Source organism: Cydia fagiglandana, chromosome 1, assembly GCF_963556715.1.
Source record: "Cydia fagiglandana chromosome 1, ilCydFagi1.1, whole genome shotgun sequence".
Taxonomy (NCBI): Eukaryota; Metazoa; Arthropoda; class Insecta; order Lepidoptera; family Tortricidae; genus Cydia; species Cydia fagiglandana.
Genome location: NC_085932.1, coordinates 18155925 through 18181389, shown reverse-complemented (window position 1 = coordinate 18181389; position 25465 = coordinate 18155925). Strand labels below are relative to the sequence as shown.

Below are 25465 nucleotides of genomic sequence, written 5' to 3'. Positions count from 1 at the left end.
TTAAGCATATATTAAGTGCAATTTATGGTGACTAAAAATGTACTATATGTTTGATTATTGATCTCACCTACGATTCCTACGAGTCTGATTTGTAAAAAAGCAAAAAAAATTAAATAACATGGTGTTTTTTGGAGCTTTAAAAATTTCTCGAGATACTCGAGAAACTCGAGAAATCTTGGTCGAGAATTCCCGTGCCTCGAGAAATTAAAAAGGTCGAGAAACCAGAAACCCTAGTCTACAGCGACCCCCGGTTTGACAGTTTCAACTTCAACACAGGTTTTCTGGGCTCTTTTTAAGTGTAATACAGGAATACATTCTGATTTTATTAACAGGTTATGAATGAAATCTGGATTAGTTATGGATCTAATTAATAACCTGTTTTAAAATCGGAATACGCCTGTTACCTCGGTGCGCACTTCACTGTCAGATATCACTATCAAAGCTAATACCTCTCTATCCCTTTCTCAAAAAGGGGTGTAGAAAAAACCATGTACTTATGCAAGTAGTTTTTTTTATTTTATTTCGAAAATCGTAGTCATGTATGCGAGATCTTTGGATGTATATGTATACTCACTTCTATTGGATTTCTCACCTTATTGTTCAGGTTCGGTCAAAGTAGGTTGTTAGAGCACAGAATAAATAATAGTACTAGGTACAGAAGACTCACTCTCTAACAAAACGCGTCTGTTACGATCAGCACAGATATATGGCCGCTAGGTGGCGACTGCGCCACGTGCGGCTTATGGCAAACCCCAAAATTGGGGTCGAACGGATGTACTTTTAGCTACCTGTAGCAAAGCGACGAAATCGCGGAGTGAGCCACGCTTGGTTAGGGCAATTAACGGCCTTGTAACCTAGTACGTAGTGGATAAACTGAAGCCCCCGGGTTTGAATCCCGGTGAGTGTATTTATTAGTGACTAAGTAGTGTGTTTATAACTTTCCTGGGTCATGGCTGTGGGCACGCTGTGGGTCATGTGTTTTCATAGGAAACTAGCGTCCCGCCCCGGCTTCGTACGGGTTATTACATGTATGCCTAAACCTTTCTCAAGAATCACTCTATTGATAGGTGAAAACCGTATGAAAATCCGTTAAGTGGTTTTTGATTTTATTGCAAACATAGGTACATACATACAAACAGACAGACGCGGCGGGTGACTTAGTTTTATAAGATGTAGTGATAAGTAGCAATGTCACTAGTTTATGTATTGAATAGTGACGTAGAGCTATGGTTACCATGATTATTGATTACCAATATAAAAAACATCGATAGTAAATCAAATCGGCCTTAAGGTTACCCTTGCCTACTTCACCTTGACATGTCATTTGTATGAGTTTTATCGATTTCTGAACCCTAATTTCTTTCGGTATGTCATCTGTCGGTAACCTCGGAAACTACAATGTTCATGAGTAGAGCGGTATTCCTTTTATTCGACCTAGCTAAGAGTGCCCGTCGAGCAAGTGGTTTGGCGCTCGGTCGACAGATGGCGCTGCTATGTACATTTAGTGCCGGTACAGACGGACTGCAACCCGGCTGCAATTTGTAAGGAACCTGTACAGTTGTCGTGCAGTCAGCGTGCAGTTAGCGTGCGGTTCCCATATAAATTGCCTCCGTGTTGCAGTCCATCTTTACCGGCCACGTCGGCGGCACTTAGGGCCGGTACAGACGGACTGCAACTGTATGAGAACTGCACGCCACGCCAATGTTGCAGTTAGCTTGTAGTTCCCATACAAATTGCAGTTCGTCTGTACTGACCCTTAGATACTTATGCGGCTATGTTCTCGGACATTGGAAAGGTGATTCGGGAGGCATTCACCATCGTATTTAAGTGACACAACCACAACTTTTTCCGTTTTTAGTGAAAGTTTAATTTTATCTATGGTTACCGCGATAGTACTCATGAAGTCATGAATTAAAAACTATGGAAACAGATTATATTGCGTATAATTAGTTTAAATACAACCTGACGTTTCGAACCCTTAGCAACAGAATGCATGTATAAGAAAGGTATTCCAGCTGTTCAATTTCTTTTTCCAATGTCTCATTCTCACATTAAGCAAAATGCGAGACACAAATACACATTGGACAAAGTGTGCGCACTCCATTTACCATCTGGCGGGCCCGTGCTTTTCAGGAAAATAAATAAAACTCAGAGTAATAGTCTCTATCATCTTTTATTGTAACATATAGATAGTTTTCTACACATCCACCGTACATACACGCACGCGCGGCGCGCTACTGATATGACCGCGGCACCGGGGCCGCGGGCGCGCATCGCTCGAGGGCCTACACTCCGAGCCGCAGCTCCACTAAACATAAATAGAATTCACATTATAAGATAGACTTACGGACTAGCCGGCGCTGCTCGCCCACCCGCTAATATGCGTATGTACAGTGCGGGTGGCGGCGGCGCCTATTTACAGCGACGGGATATGTGAGGGCGGCGCGTGATCAACGCGCGGGTCAGTCGCCGGGCGCCGGGCGCCGCGCCAGCAGCGCCAGCGGCTGCAGCGCGGCGGCGTGCAGCGCGCTCGGCAGCGACAGCGACAGCGCGCCGGGACCCGCGCTCTCGCCCGGCGGCGGGTTGATACGCTTCTCCTGCACACCCCAACAAGCGGCGTTAGTGAGCGGCGGCGCGACGCCGGCCATCACGTCGGATTCGTGGCGCGTGCGCTTTACCTTCTGGCGGCGGTTGCAGAACCAGACGCGGACCACCTCCTTCTCCATGCCGAGCGCGTCGGCCAGCGCGGAGATCTCCTCGCTAGTGGGCTTGGGGTTGTGCAGGAAGGCCTTCTCGAGCGCGACGCGCACGCCCGACTCGATGCTGGTGCGCTTCTTGCGGCGGCGGCCCACGGCCTCGGCTAGCGCGCCGGGCCCGGGCGCGCCGCCGCCTCCGCCGCCCGCCAGCGACGAGTCTGCGTCTTCCAGCCACTTTTGCAAAAGCGGCTTCAGCTTGCACATGTTTTTGAAGCTCAGGTTCAGCGCCTCAAAGCGCGAGATCGTCGTTTGGGAAAAGTCGTTCCCGTAAAGCTTGCCCATTGCTAGACCCACGTCACCTTGAGTGAATCCTGTTGACAATAATAAAATAGGTATCTGTATTCAACTGTTTTAAAAATATGTGTGTTTTGTGTTTTAGCTGCTTGTAGGGTGCGCAATAGGGTGGTTATAGGGTGGGGGTTCACGTAGTGAGAATAAATTATATACAAACTTACCGAGCTTGATTCTGCGCTGTTTAAAGGTCTTCGCGAAGTGTTCCAGCTCCTCAAGGTCAGCAGTGTCGTCGGCGGCGGGCTCGAGCGCTCGCGGCTTGTGAGCGTGCGCGTGCAGGGGCGTGTGCGCGTGCGCGTGCGCGTGGAGCGGCGAGCGCGCGCGGCCGGAGCCCGGCGTCATCGGCGTCAGGAACGCGCCTGCGCCGGGAGGCGTGCGCCGAGGACTTGGTGACCGACCCTCTAGTGAAATAAACGGATGGTCTTATTCTGTCATTGTGACGTAAACAATATTTATATTTAACTTCATGACTATCAATAATTTTGAACTGTTTAAATAGGTACCCACATTTATTTGCCTCATGGGCCTCATGGCCCCTTAGACAATCAATAACAAGAACTAGGTGTTTAATCTTAATTTGATTTAATTAATAAACATTAAAGAACTATTGTACCTATAGGTTTTTCAATACAATATGAAAGACATTGCTTATAAGTAGAAGTTCGCCATGATATGTCGTAAAAGCCAATGGTGGAGCGATATCGCACCTGTCTTCTGGTCTAGCAAGTCGGGAGTGTTACCGTGCAGGTCGATGGTGCGGTCGGGCGCGAGGTGCGCGTGCGCGGCGTGCGCGCCGGCCGCCGCGCGCGCCTGCAGCTGCTGCAGCTGCTGCGCCGCCGCCTGCGCCACTGCTTGCTGTACCTGCAATACATCGTATATAGATTTAAGCGCTTGTGCACAAATCACGCGAGATTCGATGGGAGACCGGTTGTCACGAAAAAATCACGACTGATCACGTGACCGAAACTAAGGAAAAATACCTACCACATGACGCCTTTTCTCGGTTTCGTCAAGTTTCGTTAAATATAAATCTTTACTCCGCACTTCAAAATAGCAAGTCTATTTTACGAAATTTTGGAGCGCGTCTATTTTACAAAATTTTGGCTTTGACCGGTCGGATGGAAAATTTTCAAAAAATACACGTGAGGTTATGTGGGGGAGGAAGACTAGCCAAAAACCTCACCAAATATCACCAAGGGGGAAGGAGGGGTCAAAAAGTAGCCGAAAACACCTCGCGTTACTTGTGCACAACCCCTAATCTATGAAGACCACCATTTTGTTTGCAGCAGTACCTATTTAACAGTGACAACAACACAGCTGTAGTCGCTATCCATATGTGTAAGACTGTACATACCTGTGTGTGTAACAGTAGCGAATGCGCACCGTGCTGTGTGAGGAGGAGGTGTTGGAGCTGCGCCAGCGCCGAGCCCGCGCCGCTGCCACCCTGTCCGAACAGTAGCCTGTGTTAATGGTGTTGGAAAATATTGCTTTTCCATTCAGGTGAAACAGTTCTTCTTGATGCCATCGAAACAATAAAATAGCGGCGGTAGACCTTCCTGAACACTGGGATACTTATAAAATTTTTAACTGTAACAGAGTGTGATGGTTGCGATCTTGCGATAAGGGTATATTACAAGACTAAGAGGTTTCGACACATCTCAACGACAGTCGCACCTATAAAAGTCTGCAGCGGATTTGATAGCCCACGCAGTGTAAATGTTATGTATACGTCATAATTTCATAGAAGTTTGACACTTGCAATGCGTGGGCTATTAAAATCACTGCAGACTTTTTACGGTCTGACTACCATTATGTCAATATCAAGCAGTAGGTACAAAGATTTATCCCTTTAACCTTTTGGTACCCATTGTGCCCATAGTGACATAATCATGTCAAGTATCTTAGAGACGTAGGTATATTGTGGATGGTTTTTTCTTGTTAATTTTTAAATATTTGTCAAATGTTTTAAACTTTGAACAGACATAATTAATTGAGATGTTTTGAGCGACGGGAATATTAAGTAAAACTAAAAATTATGAAATAAGGTGTATTCGGGTAATTCCGAATGTCGAAAATTGTCGCATAATTCCGAGAAGAGACTTTTATTATGATGGAATTTTGGGTGATTTTCATCTGATTACCCGAACACCTTAGAAAGTTTTTACTAAAACTTACGAATACATTCGGCGGCTGCGGCGCGTGCAGCGGCAGCGGCAGCGCGTGCGCGTGGTGATGGGCGTGCGCGGGGTGGTGAGGGTGCGAGGGGTGAGGGAGGGGCGCGGACGGCGCGCGCGGCGGCGACGGAGGCCGCTCGTCGCCGCTCGCCTCGCCCTCGCCTTCGCCCTCGCCGCTCGCCGACCCATCTGCAACCGAATACATAAGGATTTGGTATATTATGCATCTCACTTGTGACGTCTGGCTATCACATGGTAAAATTGCCGTCGATAATCTCTTTCAATATACCTCCAGGCGCTCCCAATATTGGCGGATTATTGGGAGGCAGGCCAGGCGTCAAGTAGGCCAAAGACCAAAGGTTCTCCAGAAAAGCAGCAATCCAACATCAAGCACAAGCAGTGATGACGTGAAGCTACCGAAAGTAGATATAGCGAAGTTTACCGGTAACTACCAAGATTGGACTTCGTTTTACGACATGTTTACGTCACTCATCCACAACAAACAGAACGTGAGCAGCGTCCAAAAGATGCATTATTTAAAAAGCTACTTGTCTAGAGAACATTTTATAATAAGTTAATAACTATAATAAGTGTTATGAGCTGAATATAAAAATAAAACTAACTACAATTAAGATAACTAAAGCTAAAAAATTCAAAATACGAGTACCTATCAAAATTTTGCGCCTTTGGTAAGGTGCCCAACACTTTGGGCACCACCGTACCTATACCTAGACCTAATATATGACGTACATACGAGTATATTAAAGTTTGGATCAGGCCGTATATAATTGTGTAAGAAATGCAATTTTAACAAAAATGTCATTTGTTGCAAAACTTTAATTGTAATGTACATTTTTCCCGTAGGCATCAGGCCTACTTAGGCCTATAGGCCTGAAAGTATCATCTCTCTACTTGTTTCACTCAAGACAGGAACGACATCATTGACCCAACCATCACCGGGTAGCAACTACTGAAATTCGCGTCCTCATGAATATGTAGGATTGGCTGAGTGGCCGTCACTGGGGCGGGCGGCGCGTGTCGCACGGCCGCATCCGGAAATTGAATGCAAATGTGAACCCTCGCAAGGATTACATACGCACTTTAAGCGTGAAATGAAGTCAGTGCGTCTCACTAAGATTATGTTACCGTAAACCTGCCGTAAACTATGTTCTTGATACCTAAAATTTTATAATGTCTTAAGTTTTTCTAAGGTACCTACATTTTTAGGGTTCGGTACCCAAAGGGTAAAATCGGTGCTCTATTACTGAGACTCCGCTTTCCGTCTGTCTGTCCGTCTGTGTGTCACCAGGCCGTAACTCATGAACCGTGATAGCTAGACAGTTGAAATTTTCACTGTATTTCTGTTGCCGCTATAACAACAAATAATAAAAGCAAAATAAAATAGATATTTAAGTGGGGCAATTCAACAGACGTTTTTTTGCCGTTTTTTTTGCATAATTGTCCGTAACCCTTCATGCGCGAGTCCGACTCGCATTTAGAAGGTTTTTTTAAATCATTATTGCAGGTAAATGTTACTGTTTTTACTCTAGGGATGTTATGTAGCTTTCTGTTTTTTCGAGAGTATGTAGATATTTTTACTCTTCTCTTCGGCATTGGCACTACCCAAGTCTAAAGTTAATTTATTAAAAACGCTTTAAAACATAAGTACTTCGTTAATTAAAATCTATTCATTAATTATAAAACACCCCTCGTACATATGACATAAAAAAATTGTCTGAATAGATCAGTCAATAAATACCATGTCAGTAAAAAAATAACTATGTGATCATAAAAATATCATAAGTTCAGAACGTGACCGTAAAGAAAGCGAAAGGGTTGAGACGAGTCGCGTGCGAAAGGGGTGAGTATTTTTTGTCGCGAGTGCGCGCGCGCTTATCCGCCCCGCGCGTGTCGCGCGACAAAGACGCCGCTAAGATGATGTTCACTAAGATAAATTGCTGTTAAAGCTCTGGCATTGTACTTGATGTGGCGTCAGTGCGCTTTAACCGTCTTTTATTCAAGTCTGAATAAGAGGCAAGTGTGTCAGAGCAATTATGTAACAATAATAATTAAATGTGCAAATATTGAAATATTGAAACTTTTTCAATACATAAAAAAAGTTTTCATTATAACATGGAAAATTTCTTTCCCTGTACAAAAGTATGAGAACCTTCCTAATTGTAAGTATACCTACATGTGAAAAATTTCGCTATTTTAGAAACTCTCTGTCAGCGTATCAGTATTCATTATAAGATGATATCTTATCTTCTTTCCCCTGCCCTTATCCCACGTCATGTGGGGTCGGCACAATATGTTTTTCTCTTCCATTCTCCTCTGTCTTTCGTGTCCTCAGCACTCACTCCTTTCTTTCTCATATCCTCTTTCACACAATCCATCCATCGTTTTTTGGGTCTACCATACGCTCTCCGTCCATCAACATTCATCCTAACATTCTTTTATCTTATAGGCGCTAGTAAATAATTATTAATCATAAGTACATAATACGTACCGTGGCTGGGCGGCGGGGAGGGCGATTTGATGAGCTCGCCCGACTCTTCTGAAACAACAAAAAAACAAACAATTATTATTCAATTCATTGCTACTCAGAAGATTTACATATTTTAAGTTATTTTCATATATATTAACGGAGAGTCTGAGTGGAGGCACCTGGAGGCAAAATATCTCATAGCTTTCACATTATTTGTTGGATATTATAAAATAGTATTTAGGTAAAGATTGATCAGATTAGCTAAATTAACTGCAAACATATACATAAATAATCAAGATACCGAAATTGAATACCGGTTAATTTGTATGAAAAATATACCGGTATTCGGTCCCTGGAGGCTGGTGGCGGGCTCCACCTGACCGCGCCGCGCCGCCCGCGCGGCGCCCCCGCGGGGCCCGCATCAGCCGAAGCCACACGACTCCAATTACACCGCACCGGCACCCACGACGCCTCGGATCACATTAAGCCGATTAAATGACGATTTGTACTTCAAATTGCTTTCAGATAAAATTGAAGTCGCTCATCAAAAGCTCTAGCGTCGAACACTAGGTATTACCGAGTTTAGTAGAAAGTCATCTATTGCAGCTAACATTCGATTGAGGCGGTTTATCTTATTTCCGTAAAGGGAATTAAGTAATTAGCTGGATTAATCGGCTCAGCTGAAGCTGTAGAGGCGCGAGGGATCATTGCCATTCTAATGCCGACTCCGACTCGATAACGCAGCACATTCGGGTATCGGGTGTCACCACAATCTAATTAAACTAACTAAAACTTGATTAATACTCGAGGCCGCTTCACTAGTGGGTATTAGAGCGTAAATGGCTATTAACGACTGGATGAAATGCAAATCTCGTGGAAGTATGACTAGTCCGTAGTGAAGCTACGAAAATGCTACGCTAAGAGGAAAAAGCTACGAACACGTAGCATATTTAGGGTTTGTTAATTATTTAAATAATATGTGGGTTAAGTAAAGTTACATTAAATTCGTAATGTTAAACATTATAGGTACTCGTATATATGAGAACTCTATCACGATCACACTTATCAACATTTTCCTTTTTTCTGTGTGGGTACAGTCAGTATCAAATATATTATTATGTAGCTGCAAAAGTGGTCTAATAGTTCGTTACATCATATATTTAGTATGGTGTGACGTACTATTGGCCACTTAGGCTGCTACAATATATTTGACGCTGACTGTACCTACTCGTAACTTTACATTATTTTGTATGCTAATGTCTAAATGTATTTCGACATCGAATGACAGATGTCGAAATACATTTAGACATTTTTGTAAGCTTATTTCATTTTTTTTAGCATGGCAAAAAATAGCAGCACCGAAACGTATGAAACACAAAGAATAAAATTCTATCGTAACTTTTTATTACTGGATTGAATGTCGTGCGATATTTTTTATGTAGCGATTATAATGCATGCATTAAGTAGTGTAGGGATGAACTGCGTGGGAGCCGTACCTGCGTGGGATCATCCCGCCGCGCACTTTATAGGGCAGCGGTGCGATTCGGGAAATGAATTAGAGATTAACTAGATACGATATAGTAAAGATATGTGACGTTCCACGGCAAACGGTGCCATACGGCGGCTGGCGCTCTCGTTACATAGCGCTGCAATAATATTGGAGCGGCGTTAATAATACCATAAGCGCCAACCGCCATAAGGTACCTTTTGCCGAACGTCACATATCTTTACAATATCGTAACTAGTGAAACTTTAATTAAATTCCCGAATCGCGGCGCCAGCCGCCACCTTTTTCCGTGGAACATCACATATCTTTACTACTTCATATCTAGTGAATATCTAATTCATTTCCCGAATCGAGCCGCAGGGCGCGGGGGATGTCGGCGAAGGGATTTGCGAACTACATCAAGAGTATCAAGACATTACCCGGTAACAAAAGGGTAGACATAGAAACTAGATACAGACGTCTCGCGGGTCATCTCTTAGTTTTTTGCGTGAAAACGACAAATGTCTGTTTTTTAAGGTGCGGATTAAGAATCCTTTTTGATACATTCGTATATACAATGAAAATGTTGCGGAACTAATTCTATGTTGGTTTATTTTTTTAAGTACTGTACGTTTATTTGCAAAAAATGAACCGATGTCTATCAAACGTCTTATTAGGATTACCTATTATGTGCATTTCTGTTTCCGCAACCCAGTCCGGTTTTATAGTCTTAAATAAAATGGTAAAGTAAATCTGGGTACATTCAATACATAGCACATACATAATAATACATACATAAGTGTATATAATAATGCTTTCTTTAAACATCGTTGCCGGCTCATATTTACAGTTAGTTGCGCAATTTAATGATCACATAGCCCGTTTCTTAATTATTAATTCAATAATCACCAACTTAATGATCAACAATGTTAATCCATTGAGTCGATTAAGGTTTATTTTAAGATAATATGATATGTCGTTACAGTCGTCAAGACTAGCAGACACTGATGTACTCATGAGTTTGTGCGACTAAACATGTTAGCAACTCTAAAATAAAAAAAATGCATGAATATGTGAATAAAATATGTTCCTCTCTATGCTAGAGATGCCACGAATATTCGGCAACTATTCGGTAATCGGCCTATTCGGCCACTTTGCTGAATATTCGGTATTCGGCCGAATGTTGCCTACTATTCGACCGAATACCGAATATCTGTTGCACCTACCTAAAAGAAAAAAATCACAAAAAAAACCAACAACTAGGTATATTTAATATTTAAAATGAATAGTTGGAAAGTGGTTAAATACGAAGGCACATTTTTGAGCATTTGTTGATTCCAAAATATTTAATTTTTATGATGGATCTGATTTAATTGACTCTAATTACATTCTTTAATTCTGTTCAACATAAAAATATATTTTAGCAAACGTTGTGCTTTGTTGGCGAACAGTTTTCGTAATAATTGTGACTCAAAATGTTCGCATGTTATGCCGAATATTCGGTATCCGGCCGAGAGGGGGCGCCGAATATTCGTTATTCGGTATTCGGGAAAATTCACTATTCGGGGCATCTCTACTCTATGCTCCAGAGCTCGCTTTTGCTTATGTTTCTTCAAACAGAAACGTCACTTTTGACACTGACGTATCCAATCCATATCGTATCTTTAACATTTTTTTGGCGTAACTACCTATCTTAAATTTTGAATCAGTCCTTTAGAGTTATAATCGACCAAATAAAAAAAAGCCAAGTTTTCGCGGTTTTTTAGATTTTTGATAAATTGCGTTCGGCGTTCGAGGTCACAAACTTGGATTATTCATTGGGCCAACATTATCTGTATTAATTCATAAACAAGTCTGCAAAAAATCAGAACTACAGGATTTAACGCAAACGCTAAATGTATACAGTTACTGGATTATTAAAACATTTTGTACAGACATGCTCTACTGGAAAAGTAGAGCAGCCTGAATTTACTTATAAACTCGTAAGTATCTGTGCTTTCTGATATTCATCACATACCTACATTACTCCTACATTATTAAAACTACTCTACTCAAAGTATATATTATAACTCAAATGTGTTAACGTATCTACTCTCAGGAGCAAACGGGCCAGTTTGTATGGAAATTACTTTTGAGTTTAGTACGAATAACAATTGAAGAAGAAGAAAGAGTTTAGTACGAATAACAATTGAAGAAGAAGAAAAAAGAAGTTGTTGTATAACACGAGCGGTAAATACGTCAATTAGCATTGTATTGTGTTGTTTTGACAACAATTAATTAAGGTTTAATCACTGATTGAGTCAGCGTTGATGACATATAGCGGTTTTATCCATTACCTCCGTCGCGGAAGTGGCCTTTAATGTGATTCCGTGTCAGCATTGTACAATCAATATTTAAGTATATGTTGGTAGTTGTAATAGTGAATAATAAATCAATATTTGGAGACAATAGTATACAGTTCTACCTTGCCCCAAACTACGCAACGTTGCACTATGGGCATTAGGAGACGATATATATATATCTCTATATATATATATATATATATATATACGAAGGACTACGCTAGGATGCCATTAAATAGTAATAGTCGTAATAGAATAGGTATACATATTAGGTTTTTGCACGATTGCATTTAATTGCACCGCGAAATTTTTCAACCCATTTTAATTAGAAAACATAAACAATACCTTATACATATGTAAACGTTGTACTTATGTAAATGTGGGTTGTAAACGTCAAATATTTAGGTAATCCATATCAAGAGACCAATTAAACACCTATTATACCTAAATAAATAGTATATACTTAAGTAGTATAATTATGTTGGCGTGTTCATTGATATAATACGGCTGTATTACAGAAACTGGTGTTGCGGTTTACAAAAGCTGAAAACCATTTTAATCTGAATTATTAAGAGTTTATTAAGGTAGATATTATGTACTTATGTAAAAATATTTTTAATCGTTCTCATTATAAGTAGGTATATTTGTTTACTGATGAAATAAAAGTAACTAGTAAATTTATGATATTGATAGACGATAAAAACAAGAACGAAACCAATACGATCTACAAAATAAACAGAAAGAATAAAATTCATGAACTGAACTTACTTACCTAGAAAGTACAAATCCATTTGTTACTAGAAACGTATGAGCTGGATGTTTACTTACATTATAAATAGATGCATGGTGGGCGGATCATTGTTCAGCATCCATTGATAGTAACTATTTCAAATAGGATAGTTAGTTGCATGATTAGTTAGATAATAATAATGAATATGTGGCGGTTGTCAATTAATATAATTGGATATAAGGACATTTTGCATACATATCATTATATATTTTAATATGCCATAATGATCGTATATGTATATATGCACCTACTTTGGTGCGAAATTTCCTTGAGTTTGTGGTACAGTACTCACGGTAGGAGCAGTATCCGCGCGACGCGGCGCGCACGCAGGCTGACAGCACCATGACCGAGCAGCGGTGAAACAACAGCGCGCAGCGGGAAAAGTCGACTGCGCAGCGTAGCGGGTACAGTCAACAGCGGGCTCCAGCAAGTAAGGCACGAGCGCGGCCAAGCGAGCGCGGCGCGGGTCGGGCGGCGTCTGAGCCGAGCGCAGCGCAGCGCGCACCACTACCCCCCGCCGCTCACCTCTCACCCCTTAACTCGCAACCGTCGAATTAAAAATTGAACTTTTTTGTTAGAATCCGTTTCTTTTTTTCCGCCCTTAGTGAATTTTTTTCGCGCGTCCTCGCCATTATTTCGATTACCTGAGATGATTTTTTTTTCGCTTTCGCCGAACGGATCGAGCGATCCGCGTTTAAAAGCTGTTTAATTTTTTTGGGAAAGGGGAGACGGCGGGTTGCGGCGATGCGCGAATTCCGATATCGGGTTCGAGTCGGGAGGAAAAAACTCGGCGGCTGCTCTCGCGCATGGTTGTGGTAGAACAAGCTTTTAATGAGCTCCCGAATGTTATTCGATTTGTTAATTTTGCGCAACAGATATGTACGAAGGAGTTAAGCAGACACTTAAGTCGACTTTAGTGAGTCACATTCGTGCATTCGGAGAACAACTAAATTAACTGGCTTACTCCTTACACTTTAGTTAGGTACATATAAAACAAAGTGTACCCAAGCCGTGCGTATATTATGAAACAGTACAGATTAACATAAAGCCCATTACATAGGTTATGTAATAAAAATGTGCAATGTTACTCGTATGCCTTGCCACGTGAAACAATGAGACCCAACCAATGGCGCAAAAGAAGGATGTATTTTGGGGGTTTGGATTCTAACATACATAAACAATATTAACAATAAACAATATTTATTTGGTAGCATACAATGTTTAGGTAATGGGCTAGTATCTCTTTTTAAGTATTGTAAATACTTGTATTAAGAGAATACCGCTCTTCCACTATAGGTAATTTACAGTTTGTTTTAATGCTATTACATTAGTTCGGTTAGGATAGAAATTTACAATTACTATTACAATTACAATTTAACATTAAACTTAAAATTACAATATCATGCAATATAAATATTAGACTAAAAACTAATGTTAGAAGAAAATTTTTATACAAGCAATACCAGTTTATTTTCTGAACAGTAGTCCAGCGACTAGTGTACGAAATAGGTAGGTAACAATAATGATAAAACAATTTGATATAATTAAATTATTAATTAATATGAGAATGACTATGTGCACGCGCACTCGGGCGAGTGTGTGTGTGTGTGTGTGTGTGTGTGTGTGTGTGTGTGTGTGCGTGTGTGTGTGTGTGTGTGTGTGTGTGTGTGTGTATAAGTGTATGTATGAGTGATTGATTTGATATGATTAGATTAACTTTCAGATTAACTTTTAGATATTATATTCTCTATGTCATTATAAGTTTTACATTTTAACCATTTTAATACTTTATTTTTACACTCGAAATGGGATGAAGAATAAATATCTATATATTATACATACATCGTATATTATTTTATTAGTGCGTCACTCTGTACTAAAACTTAATTTTAAGCTCAACTATAATTAAACGTAAAAGCTTGTTTAGGTAGGAATGCTACTACGGCGTAGCGTCGTAGCGGGCGGTCAACGTAACGTAGCCATTCGCCGTAGCGCGTTGAGGGCGGCTAGAGCGGACGCTGATTTCTATATTTGCACACCTTATTGCGTGTCCGCGGGGTCACCCCAGGGGCGGGAGGGGGTCACAAATGCGCTGTTTACACGGGGTCATAAAAAGTGCATCATATTTGTGCGGGGACGCTGAACCGACCGCTGTGATTCAACACTCTTCATTATTAATGTATTAGCTTGGAAATTGTTTTCAACAAGTGGGTGGTTTTATTTTTCTATAGTCATATATGAATGATTATCAATTGGTTATTTATGTGCACACCATCATGTGCAGTATTTTATGATTGTAAAGATATAGGTTATATACATATTAAGATACTATATAAAAAGTTCAACAAGTTTTTATCTAATCATACCTACTCCATACAAAACAGTGTTAGCTAAGCCTGCAACTCCGCTTGGGACCCGCTTCACCGCGAGTTTATCGCCGGCCCGGCCGCCATCTTGGCCGATCATTTGCATCCCCGAGGAAGGGTTGCCCGCGCGCAGGCTGCCCGTGAAATCACGCATCAGCCGCGACATTTAATATAGATGATTTACGACTTTTACGACTCGTGCCAAACTTAATGTGATTTTTAGTTGAGATTAATTCAAAATCTAATGTGAATTTAGGGGACAAAATAGTCCGAAGTCCGATCGCCATTTGCGTTAATAAATAACGTTATGTATATCTTTCGACGTTTGTTTTATAGAAAACTAAATACTTGTAAATATGCTACTAACCAATTTCAGTTCTAAACTTTCCCAAATCATAAAATTGATAAGTACCGTTTAATATAGCTACATAAATTTCATTAAAACAGTTTATATATAAGCGCTCTTTTATATGCATCTAACATTTACGTAATTTTGTATAAATGGAATTGACTGTCTCTCAATTTCGTTAGTACTAATTAGCATTGCCAGCCTACAGTTAGGTACATATTATATTCACTAACACAGAGTAACTTATCTCACAGTAGGCAGAGGGATCCTATCTCATCCGTCGCATACTAATTGATTGTCATAATTAATGTATTGTTACGCATAAATCTCTTTTCGCATATTCTTTCTCCAGCTGAAACAGAAAGTATTTTCGAAAATATTTTGCACAGGTTGTGTATAATAGGGTAGGTTAGGTTAGGTTTGTGTTATAATTTTTCAGAAATGTTAATATTTCCAGCACAATAACAATTATGCGAAATGAGTTTTATGCGTAACATTTCATTAGGACAATCAATTATTATGCGACCCAATATGGACCCGTAGTCAGACATATAGCCACTGAAAACATAATGAGTCGTTCAGTAGCTCCGACTAGCCGTTAATTAGGGGTCGAACAGTGCTGTCGCGCGGTGCAGGGAAAGGGAGCGGGGTGCGGGGGGCGGGGGCGCTGATTGCGAGATGCGGCGCTAATCAATAGCCACTGCAGCTGCACACATGCAACCATGCACGGCACACACGTATAGTATTGGTAGGCACAGGAACCTGACGCGGAACAATAGATGACCCGCGAATTAGTAAGTACCTATAGGTTGCGTTGTCGATTAGATACATATTTTTTACCTCTGACCGCATTGAACCCTTTCTCATTCTCATAAAATAACCATAAAGTTAATGTTAAGTTAGTGGAAGTGGGACTTGGAAGGAGTAGACCTCGGCGGACTTTCTCTGATCAGATTGGGGAAATCCTGAAGAAAGGTCAGGTCAAGAGCGGGTATGAGGAATGTTATGAAAGTGAAGTAAGCGAAAGATATTGTCAGGATCGTAGCAGGTGGAAATCCGTGGTTTCTGCTTACCTTTTCGGGAAATAGGCGTGATTATATAGGTATGTATGTATGTAAGGTTAATGCAATATGAAAAACGCTTTTGGAAATAAAGGTAAGTAAGTACCTAAAACTAAACACGACCCGAATTAAGGAGAATTGATGTCGAAATTAAGTTATCACCTATCCGTACCTACCTTTTGTACTTTATATTCTAAGAGGCTTCGTAACTTTCCGAGCTTTTACTAAAGAGATGATCAACTGGTATATATTATATGTACATGCGTTTATGGCCCCGATTCGGATAATGAAAAAGACATCTAATAGACATGTTTTAGACATAACCAAGATACGATAACGATATGTTTAAGATCTAACCTGTCAAATTTGACATTTGCGCGATTCTGGAGATACTCTTGAACGATTTCCACAGGATATGACTTAGAGATCTAATACACATCTAAGGGATTATCTTACTCTATCTAACGTAAAAGTGACATTGGTTGCCCGAATTGCGCTGCAAAAGAGAACTAGTTGATATCTAAACTGTAACGTATCTAGAATGGATCTAGTACGTGTCGTCTCTTGTGAATATCTTGAAGTTCGAATACGGCAGTATGAATCATAGTTTTTGACATCCGGTTATCAACGACTCTTGATATATGCTCAATTTTTTTATGAATACGGCTAAATAGTTTTCTATTAAGAATGAAATACCATGTCAGCACAAGGCGCCCACAAGGAGCGTATTCATAGTGAGTCGCTAACAGATTTTCCGAAATTAGTTAGTGGGGGCCCCTCGCACGCGGAATACCAAATGGAATTTCCATTGAGTTTTAGAATTTCTTGGGAAATGGGTTGGAGGGTCCATTATCGCGCGTGTTTATGTGCTCCACAATGCTATCGCGGACAGACGGACCGGCAGACGGCGGCGGGGGTGAGGGCGCGGGGGCAGGGGGCAGATCATAGATTATTCAGTTCAATTGTGTATTAGCGGAGGGCAATTCGTATTAATAAGATTGAAAGGGAGGGCTGCACTCGGGTGCGAAATTTCTCAAAAATGTTTTAGTAGATTTCAATTCGAAGGAGGGATTAATATCTATCGTTTTGGTTTGTCTTCTTGTTTTCTACAACCTACATTATAGTTCGTTTTTTTAGCATTAGAAATAAGGTAAACAATCTTGATGTGTCTTTTAATTGAAAAACACTTTTTAGAAATAAGTTGGGGCAAATATGTAACAATTATGAATCTAATACGATCATTTACATTCTTCTGCTTTCATAAGTAATAGTTACTGATTTTTAAAAAGCGTTTTTCAATTAAAAGACATGTCAAGATCGCTTACCTTCTTTCAAGTTCTTTCTAATGCTAATAACAACGAACTATAGATTATACAAAAACTATGTAAAATTCCAGGTTTTCTCTATTGTCATATGCAAAGTTCTGAATTTATTTATTTTCATTGATTATGATGAAACTCATTACTGAATAGAACTCAAATATAAAATAAAATATATACTTAGTGCAAATTTCACTACACTATACAATGTTATGCAACCCATAGTGTAGTTACGTAGGTACATTAGGCCCATTCCCGCACGCAGGCGCGACTTTAAACTATGTAAATGTATGTAAAGTAGCGCCCCTTTCTAGCTGTCTATGCATATGTAGATCGCGGGGCGTCACCAGCGTGGCGGGGCGCAGCTCGTATGGAAATCAGTGTCGCGATTGGGCAACCCTTCACCGGTATGCAAACCCGCAGGGCATAGGTCGCGAGGGGTGAAAGGGTTGTGATTTACGCGCGGCCCGCGATGATATCGGTGACGCGATTAATTTACGCGGAAGGGAAGGGTGTTAACTAGTTAGACGCACATGGCGACTTATTAAAATCCAGAAAATATACCGTAATATAAAGATTAATAAAATAAGGAAAAAATACAAGGAAAAAATACGGCGCGATTTGGGAAATGAATTAGAGATGCACTAGATATGAAATAGTAAAGATATGTGACATTCCACGGCAAAAGGTACCATTGCCCCGGCTGAATATTGGAGCGGCGTTGATAATAGCGTAAGCGCCAGCCGCCATAAAGGTACCTTTCTACTTACTTTTACACATATGTACGATTAGGTTTCTAGCATTATTCAGAATACTTAGCTTGAAGTCCTTGCTAACATGATTACATATATGATACATTGAAAATGGAATACAATTTGTAGTGTGGGTGGAGTGGCCGGAGGTGACATTGCGAGGTAATCAGGCGGCGGTCTCCAGACGCGGGCCGCGGTCCGGCCGGCCCGGGGGCGGCCGTAATCAGAGTATGAGTGTACACACCGCCGGCAAACACGCGCTGATTGTTTGTGCTGCGGGGGACGGGGAGGGGAGGGAAACGACATTACTCCAAATTAAATTCCTTTAAAGCTAATACTGCCGTATTCGAACTTCAAGATATTCACAAGAGACGACACGTACTAGATCCATCCTAGATACGTTATAGTTTAGATATCAACTAGTTCTCTTTTGTAGCACAATTCGGGCAACCAATGTCACTTTTACGTTAGATAGAGTAAGATATCTATTAGATGTGAATTGAATCTCTAAGTCATATCCTGTGGAAATCGTTCAAGAGTATCTCCAGAATCGAGCAAATGTCAAATTTGACAGGTTAGATCTTAAACATATCGTTATCGTATCTTGGTGATGTCTAAAAGATAACTAATAGATGTCTATTTCAAAATCTGAATTGGGCCCATAGTCACAATAAGCTGTAGGTAAGTATACTGTACTGTGAATGCGACAATAGTGCAATCCAACACCTATAGCACTTATGCCCAAAAAGTTATCTCAATTCTCCAGTTATTTACCTGTGTAATTATGAATGCGTTTGCAGTCCTGTTGTGTGGATTTAAAACTTTAAGATGAGTACTTCGGCACAATATTAGCGTGTGCCTTTATGTTAAATTCAAAAAGTTTGCAATGAACAGGATAACGTCTTTATAATGCAAAAACACTTGGACATATTATTTGTCGTAGTACCTACAGGGAGTACCTACTTTTATTATCTGCTGCTTATATGTACATATAAGTAGAGTCTATGCGAAAAGAGAAGAGTCGTGAATTAAAGGGAACCAACACATTCTAACTCTTCTCTTTCCGCCCAGACTCACTCAGAAGTAGAACTAACTCTTCTCAGAAGTAGAAATCAAATTACTTACACTTCTTTTTTTTCCTCGCTGTGGTTGGTTAAAAATGTACTGTTACCGAGCCGTTATTCTGAGTTATACTATTACGTGTATTATACGTTATTTATACTATTTATAAAATATTTTAGCTTTGTGGATTGTAGTTACATTCATATTTATATTCATATTTAGATCCCATCCTCGTCGCCAATGTTATATCGCTAATTAACTTGGTGTAATTAATTAATACGACCAGATAATATTCGATAAGCAAACGCTTTATTTTAGAAGACACGAACGGAGCATGACATTGACAGATGCTCATAATGGCGGGAGACTGCTGTTGAGTTGCCAGCTCTATATATATACAACAATTTGCAATGCCACCTTTTGCTATTGTATATCTTTACGTTCGGCATAACAATGTCACTTTCGTTAGCGAAAGGATGCATGTGGAATTGGTGCGGGGGTAGGACGGGGAGACATAATCAAATAGCACTCAGTGCCGATGTCGCGCCGATAATGCGATACTGAAATCGAATTCGGAACAAAAAATAAAGGCTGCGTCACAACGGCGCGCGCGCAGCTGCCAAAGCGCGGGCCGCGGGGGAAGGCACGCGTCAACCCTTTAGCTGCTGTTAACTCTATTTTATTTAAGCGTTTGATCCCGGGTCGCGGGGGCGGCGCGTGCCGCATGCGGGCCGCGAGAGGCCGAATAAACATTATAAATTGCTTTAATCACGTTTAATGGCCGCCACTGATAGTCATATTTCAGAAGTAATGGCTCCACGCATTACCATCATCTCAATAACTAGTTCGGCTCGCTCATCAATTATTTATGAACTATTGCGGCCACGCACACCACACAAAGAATGCGCAATGCACCACACGAGGACGAATTAGGACGGCTACCTATCAAAAATAGTTGACATGTGGCCACATTGTGATATCATAACTGACGCAGCTAGAATGGAATATTAAAATCCAGCCGAGTTTTGGTCAGCATCCTTATACTTTCAGTCAAACGACATCAATGAATAATTTATAAAATTTTGCAAATCTATTACTTAGTACCTATTAATTGTATTCAGATGCTTGCATAGAATGCCAACTCTTGCAGTAACATTGGAATGACACCGGGCTGCGCGGGGCATTGTGCAGCTCAATTTACACCATTCAGGGTTTTTTGCGAGCCGCTGTAGGAGTTATACAAAGGGCTACGGTGGCGCGGGTTATTCGCCGGAAATTCCACCAGTTGTCACATTTTGCCTTGATTGCATTAAGTCCTAATTCATGCAACGTAAATTACTCACTATGCGGTTGTTTTATGCGATAAACGCAGGGTTGAACACATGCGTCAATGGAATGTAGGAAAAATTACAATGCGCTTACCGCGTAAAACCAACAGCGCGCTTTACTTATAAGTAAGTAGTTGTAACACATGCAATGTTCCAGCTTCTACTGATCTGAAACTTGGCATTATATTAGAAAATTTGTATATTGTCACCGAAATACTCAATTAGAAATGTAAACCGTATACCATGGAGGGGGTGGTTTGATTTTAACAATCAAATATGTATGTGTAAAAAGCATGCATACATTAAAAATGCGTCTAAACATGAATTTAAAACATACAGATATGACGCGGGACGGTAGGCATGTATTTGCTTAAGTTTATCATACCTTATAAACTTTTTTTTATCAATAACCTATTGCCGACTAGGGGCCCGATTCAGATTTTGTAATAGACATCTATTAGACATCACCAAGATACGACAACGATATGTTTAAGATCTAACCTGTCAAATTTGACATTTGCGCGATTCTGGAGATACTCTTGAACGATTTCCACAGGATATAACTTACAGATCCAATTCACATCTAATAGATATCTTACTCTATCTAACGTAAAAGTGACACTGGTTGCCCGAATTGCGCTGCAAAAGAGAACTAGTTGATATCTAAACTATAACGTATCTAGAATGGATCTAGTACGTGTCGTCTCTTGTGAATATCTTGTAGTTCGAATACGGCAGTAGGGCTCCAGTGCCGCACAAGGGTAAGATTTTTATGCAGAAATGATTTAGTCTTAAATAAGGATTACGATTACTCATTTCGTAGGTAAGTTTTTTATAGGATTTGTAAAGTTCTTATAGTACCTATATCATTATATATACACGCATGCATGTATACAGGCTAGGTTCACTTTCGGCTACGGGTCCGAAGTGAATAGATGAAAAGCGTTTAGCGGAGCGTTAAGCGGCTGACGGCGACATCAAAGCGCGCCCTCCGGCGAGGGCCGCCCTGCGCTGCCCTCCGGCCCTGCGATGCGCTTTAAACAAACTCTCGCGCTCCGCTGCCCTCGTGGCATTCCGCAACCTAAACTATTTCAATGACGTCGCCATTTCGCGGGGATTTAGGAAATACATTTTAAAATTCTTACAGAGTACCGACTTCTAAGGAAAACGTTTTACAATAAGGAAATCCTTTATAGATAAATGGTAAAATGTTCCCGTATAAATTGGACAGTAGGATACCATCTAGAAAACTTATTCACATTTAATTATACACACTACTGTGATAAAAGTTTGTGATTTGTGATTCCGAAAGCGGGGAACTTTTTTTTACAAGATGATCGCGATTTTTTTTAGATGTATTAACGCCTACGTTATTGACAATCCTGATTCAAGTACGAATACTGTGTCAAAGTGGTTATGGATTTATAATCTCTCCTAATGACTAAATAGATGATACGAGTAAATATTGAATTCAGCAACTCGTTTCTGCATGTACATATAAATCATAAACAGTAAGTATATGTAAGTAATTTTCTTATTTTCAATTAACTATTGTCGCTGAGATAAAATGCAGTTAAGTACTTACATATGAACGTATCGCGTGCCACACCATTATCAGTTCATCTGCCTATAATAATAATCTCACCGAAAAGTGAATCGGTTCCATTGTCGTTGAGCCTGCGTCATACATAGCGCGCGCTAGCTAGGTAGGTACCGGCGGGGCACGTGCGGGAAGGGTTGTCGGGCGACGGAGGGGTGCGCGACGCGCGGGGGTTGCGGTGCGTGTGCGCAGCAACCCTTGCTCTGTGCCCCTCGGGGTTTCACTTTTCATCTCGCGCGGAACATATTGTTCGTTGTAGAACACGCAGGTGAGCGCGAGGCGACGCGGGGAGGGGAGGACAGGCCCCGCCTCGCCTCGTTTGCATACGCCTCCTCCTCCTCCGCACGCGAGGCGCACAATCACAGCGCAACCCGTTCCCTTATTTACATATTACACTGCTCCACTCACACAACCAACACACCGTTCTAACCTGAATGCTTTCACGAATGCTGTTAGTGAATTGATAAAGCTAATAATCACTTAGAATTTGCGCAATGTCTCATTTACATCCATTAACGCATTCACACCAAACACTATTATTGTAGTAAAAAATTCGGATGAAACGGGTCGAGTAAGTATCTCACGCTAACGTCGAACAAAAACATATTTTAAACCGTTTGCATAAAAATCGGCTATGAATGCGGGATCGGAAATATGCATTTTTTACGGTAAACGCGGATTCAAATGGTGTACCATTAATCACCCCCTCCATTAGCCGGGACACCGTATCTTGCGCAGAACAAAAATTTACGAATTGGCGCGTGAATGCTAACAAAATACGATACCTGATGAAGTGCGTGCGAGCTCAGCCGTGTGGATAAGACAATGCGCCGACGACTATGTGGCTACACCAATAACCACTTCCGCTCTAGCCACAAACACTGCCATTCAGACCCCATTAACATGAGTGATACCCGTAATTACTCGCGCCGCTCGCTGATATGATCTTGCAAATTTCAAGCCATTCAAAAGACAACTATTTAATTTAAAAACTCGCGAATGAAACTGAGTGCTAAAAGCTAAGGAACGTTTTTAACACGTCATAAATTGATGCTAATGTTTAGTCGACTTTTAATGAGGGCAAAAAAACCTTATATCAAAAAATTGCAAGGATATTTTGACAATTTTATTTTGTTTAACTTGTACTTTTTTTATTGTCCTTTACTTATGCGTAGGTATTTAGGTTATCATTTTAGGAGTAGGTAACATAACAGTATTCACTTCTTAAGTTATGTCTTTTGGTTGGTCCTAAAGGTTAATTTAATTCTTCAAAACTGAGCGTAATTTAATTTAAAAAAATAGTTTGTTGGTAATTACTTATTCCTTTATCTGACTGGTGTATACTGAGTTATGTTATGTAGTAATATACCTACCTATATAATGCAATTCATATAGGATTGTTAATATTATAAAGGAGCCAATGTAACCACGGCATAATCTCGCCATTTTTTAGAAGACATTTTTTTTACGAAACCGTTAACCGTCACAGCGGCCGTTGCACGGCAAGAGTTGCGTCGCGCTCTTCAGGAATGTTCGCGGTGATAAACCATTGTACTAACACTGAAATAATAGCTCGATGTGTGTCAGTAGGCGCGCCTATGTTTGACGCAGCTGAGTTTTTTTGCGAAAACCGTTATTTCCGACATAAATCTCACCCTTCTTCCGCGCACAAAGCCGCGATGCTTTTTATTCTCCGCGAATTTAAAAAATATGGGGTAATGCATTTTTTATTGCACAAATTCGTGAGTTTTAACACAGAAACGGTCGTTATTCCTTCCCACGGCGGGAAGTGGGTCACCCATTGTGTCGCTCCTTCGTTTTTTCGCTAAAAAACTGTTTTCTGCGACCTGTCCTCTCTCTCCGCACCCCGGGCGCCTTGAGCACCCCTCTGACACACTTTTTTAGGGTAAAAAATGTAAAAGCTACACACAGCTTGCGAGGAAGTTTTCTCAGGAGTTTTAGATTTTTTTCAATAAATGTAATATCAGTGTTTGGTCTTGTCGTACAGCGCGCAGGAGGCAGAAGGGTTCCCGAGGCGAGGGCCGAGCGAGACAAGCCGCGGGGCTGCGGGCCGGGGCTGCTGTGGAAATAAATTTAACGTAGCTGGAGGCACGGGGCGGTGCGGGGGCCAATAAACTGATTAGGTAAACACAGGCCGCGGCGGCGGAGGGATTGCCTCCGTTTTAACGCGCGAACGAGTTGAAAGGCACTTCACAAATAATCCATCAACCTCTCGTCCCGGACGGGCGAGCGGCGGAGGAAGGAGGGTTCGCAGATTGAAGTGCATATTCCTTAACGAGGTTGTCCTCACCTACCGGGCACAAAGCTTGACCACCTATGGCCCAAGTGCTGCCCAAATTAACTTAGTTGAGGCGTCGACCGCTCAGTGCCAATTGGAGCAGGAAGATTCTTCTGATTATAGACGAAATTGAAAAGGTGTTGGAAGCCTCTCACACTCATCACACAATCTGTTTAGGTTATTTGTCGGGACGAGTAGAAGAATTTATAAGCCAAAATAAGGTTGAATTATTCACAACAGAATCTGACAAGAGCATATAGCCTTAAAATGTAAAACAGTTGGGTACCTATTTACTTATCTAGTCCAAAGCTTTGGATAAATCTTAAGGTGTTGTGTATTTATTTGTTACATTATTACGGATTTGTAAGAAATAATATACTAATATATTAAGCGATACCTTCTGATACACTGGCAATATTAGTTTAGACAGCACTGTGAATCTGACTTCCGGCAGTCGATCTTCAGTCGCTAGCAGAACTGTACCTACGAGTAGGTCTATTTCTGCTGTAATCGCGCAATAAGTACAATCAAGTCAACTGTTGTTTGTTTTTTTGTTACCTATACCTTAACTCATATTTTCATAGTTTTGCGGAAAATAAAAACATAAGTACGTAACTAAACACATAAAATAAACACGAAAAGTTTCTAAATTCAGTTGTATTTTTTATATTATGCTAAGTATGTACAAAAAATAACTCAGTATACCTACACAATTATTCGAACAACAATTTGACAAAAATATGGAAAAATGGCACTTCTATCAATAAGGTGAAAATAATATGTAAGATGGTCTCGAAAGGAAAACCGTTATTCTCGATTCTAATCACAACCACAGCTGCTCATCGCCGACAAGTCTTATTGTCCTAGAACCTATCATGTTTCCTCCGCTGCCTATAGAACAAAACGGAGAGAGTAGCTTTTGTCTCACTCATAAACGGAAGCGTCGAATGAACAATTGTTCGATTATTATAATCAATATTTCATATTTTAATAGTCATACAA

At 40.8% G+C, this 25465-nt stretch overlaps 1 protein-coding gene across 3 annotated transcripts in view; it reads right to left on the bottom strand.

Moving 5' to 3' along the window:
- Positions 1-2154: 2154 nt before the first annotated feature.
- The window catches only part of LOC134665830 (protein nubbin-like), a 71504-nt gene continuing 48193 nt past the window's right edge, over positions 2155-25465 (bottom strand). For 2 of the 3 annotated variants that reach the window (XM_063522851.1, XM_063522842.1), the window contains exons 3-8: positions 7731-7778; positions 5223-5410; positions 4402-4491; positions 3788-3908; positions 3212-3448; positions 2155-3067 (exon numbers count right to left, since the gene is read on the bottom strand). In XM_063522851.1, coding sequence (XP_063378921.1) covers positions 2463-3067; positions 3212-3448; positions 3788-3908; positions 4402-4491; positions 5223-5410; positions 7731-7778 — 1289 coding nt within the window. In that variant the 3' untranslated portion in view covers positions 2155-2462. Of the gene's footprint in view, positions 3068-3211; positions 3449-3787; positions 3909-4401; positions 4492-5222; positions 5411-7730; positions 7779-12619; positions 12797-25465 lie in introns of those variants that run through there. The other variant, XM_063522860.1, reaches the window with a different exon arrangement.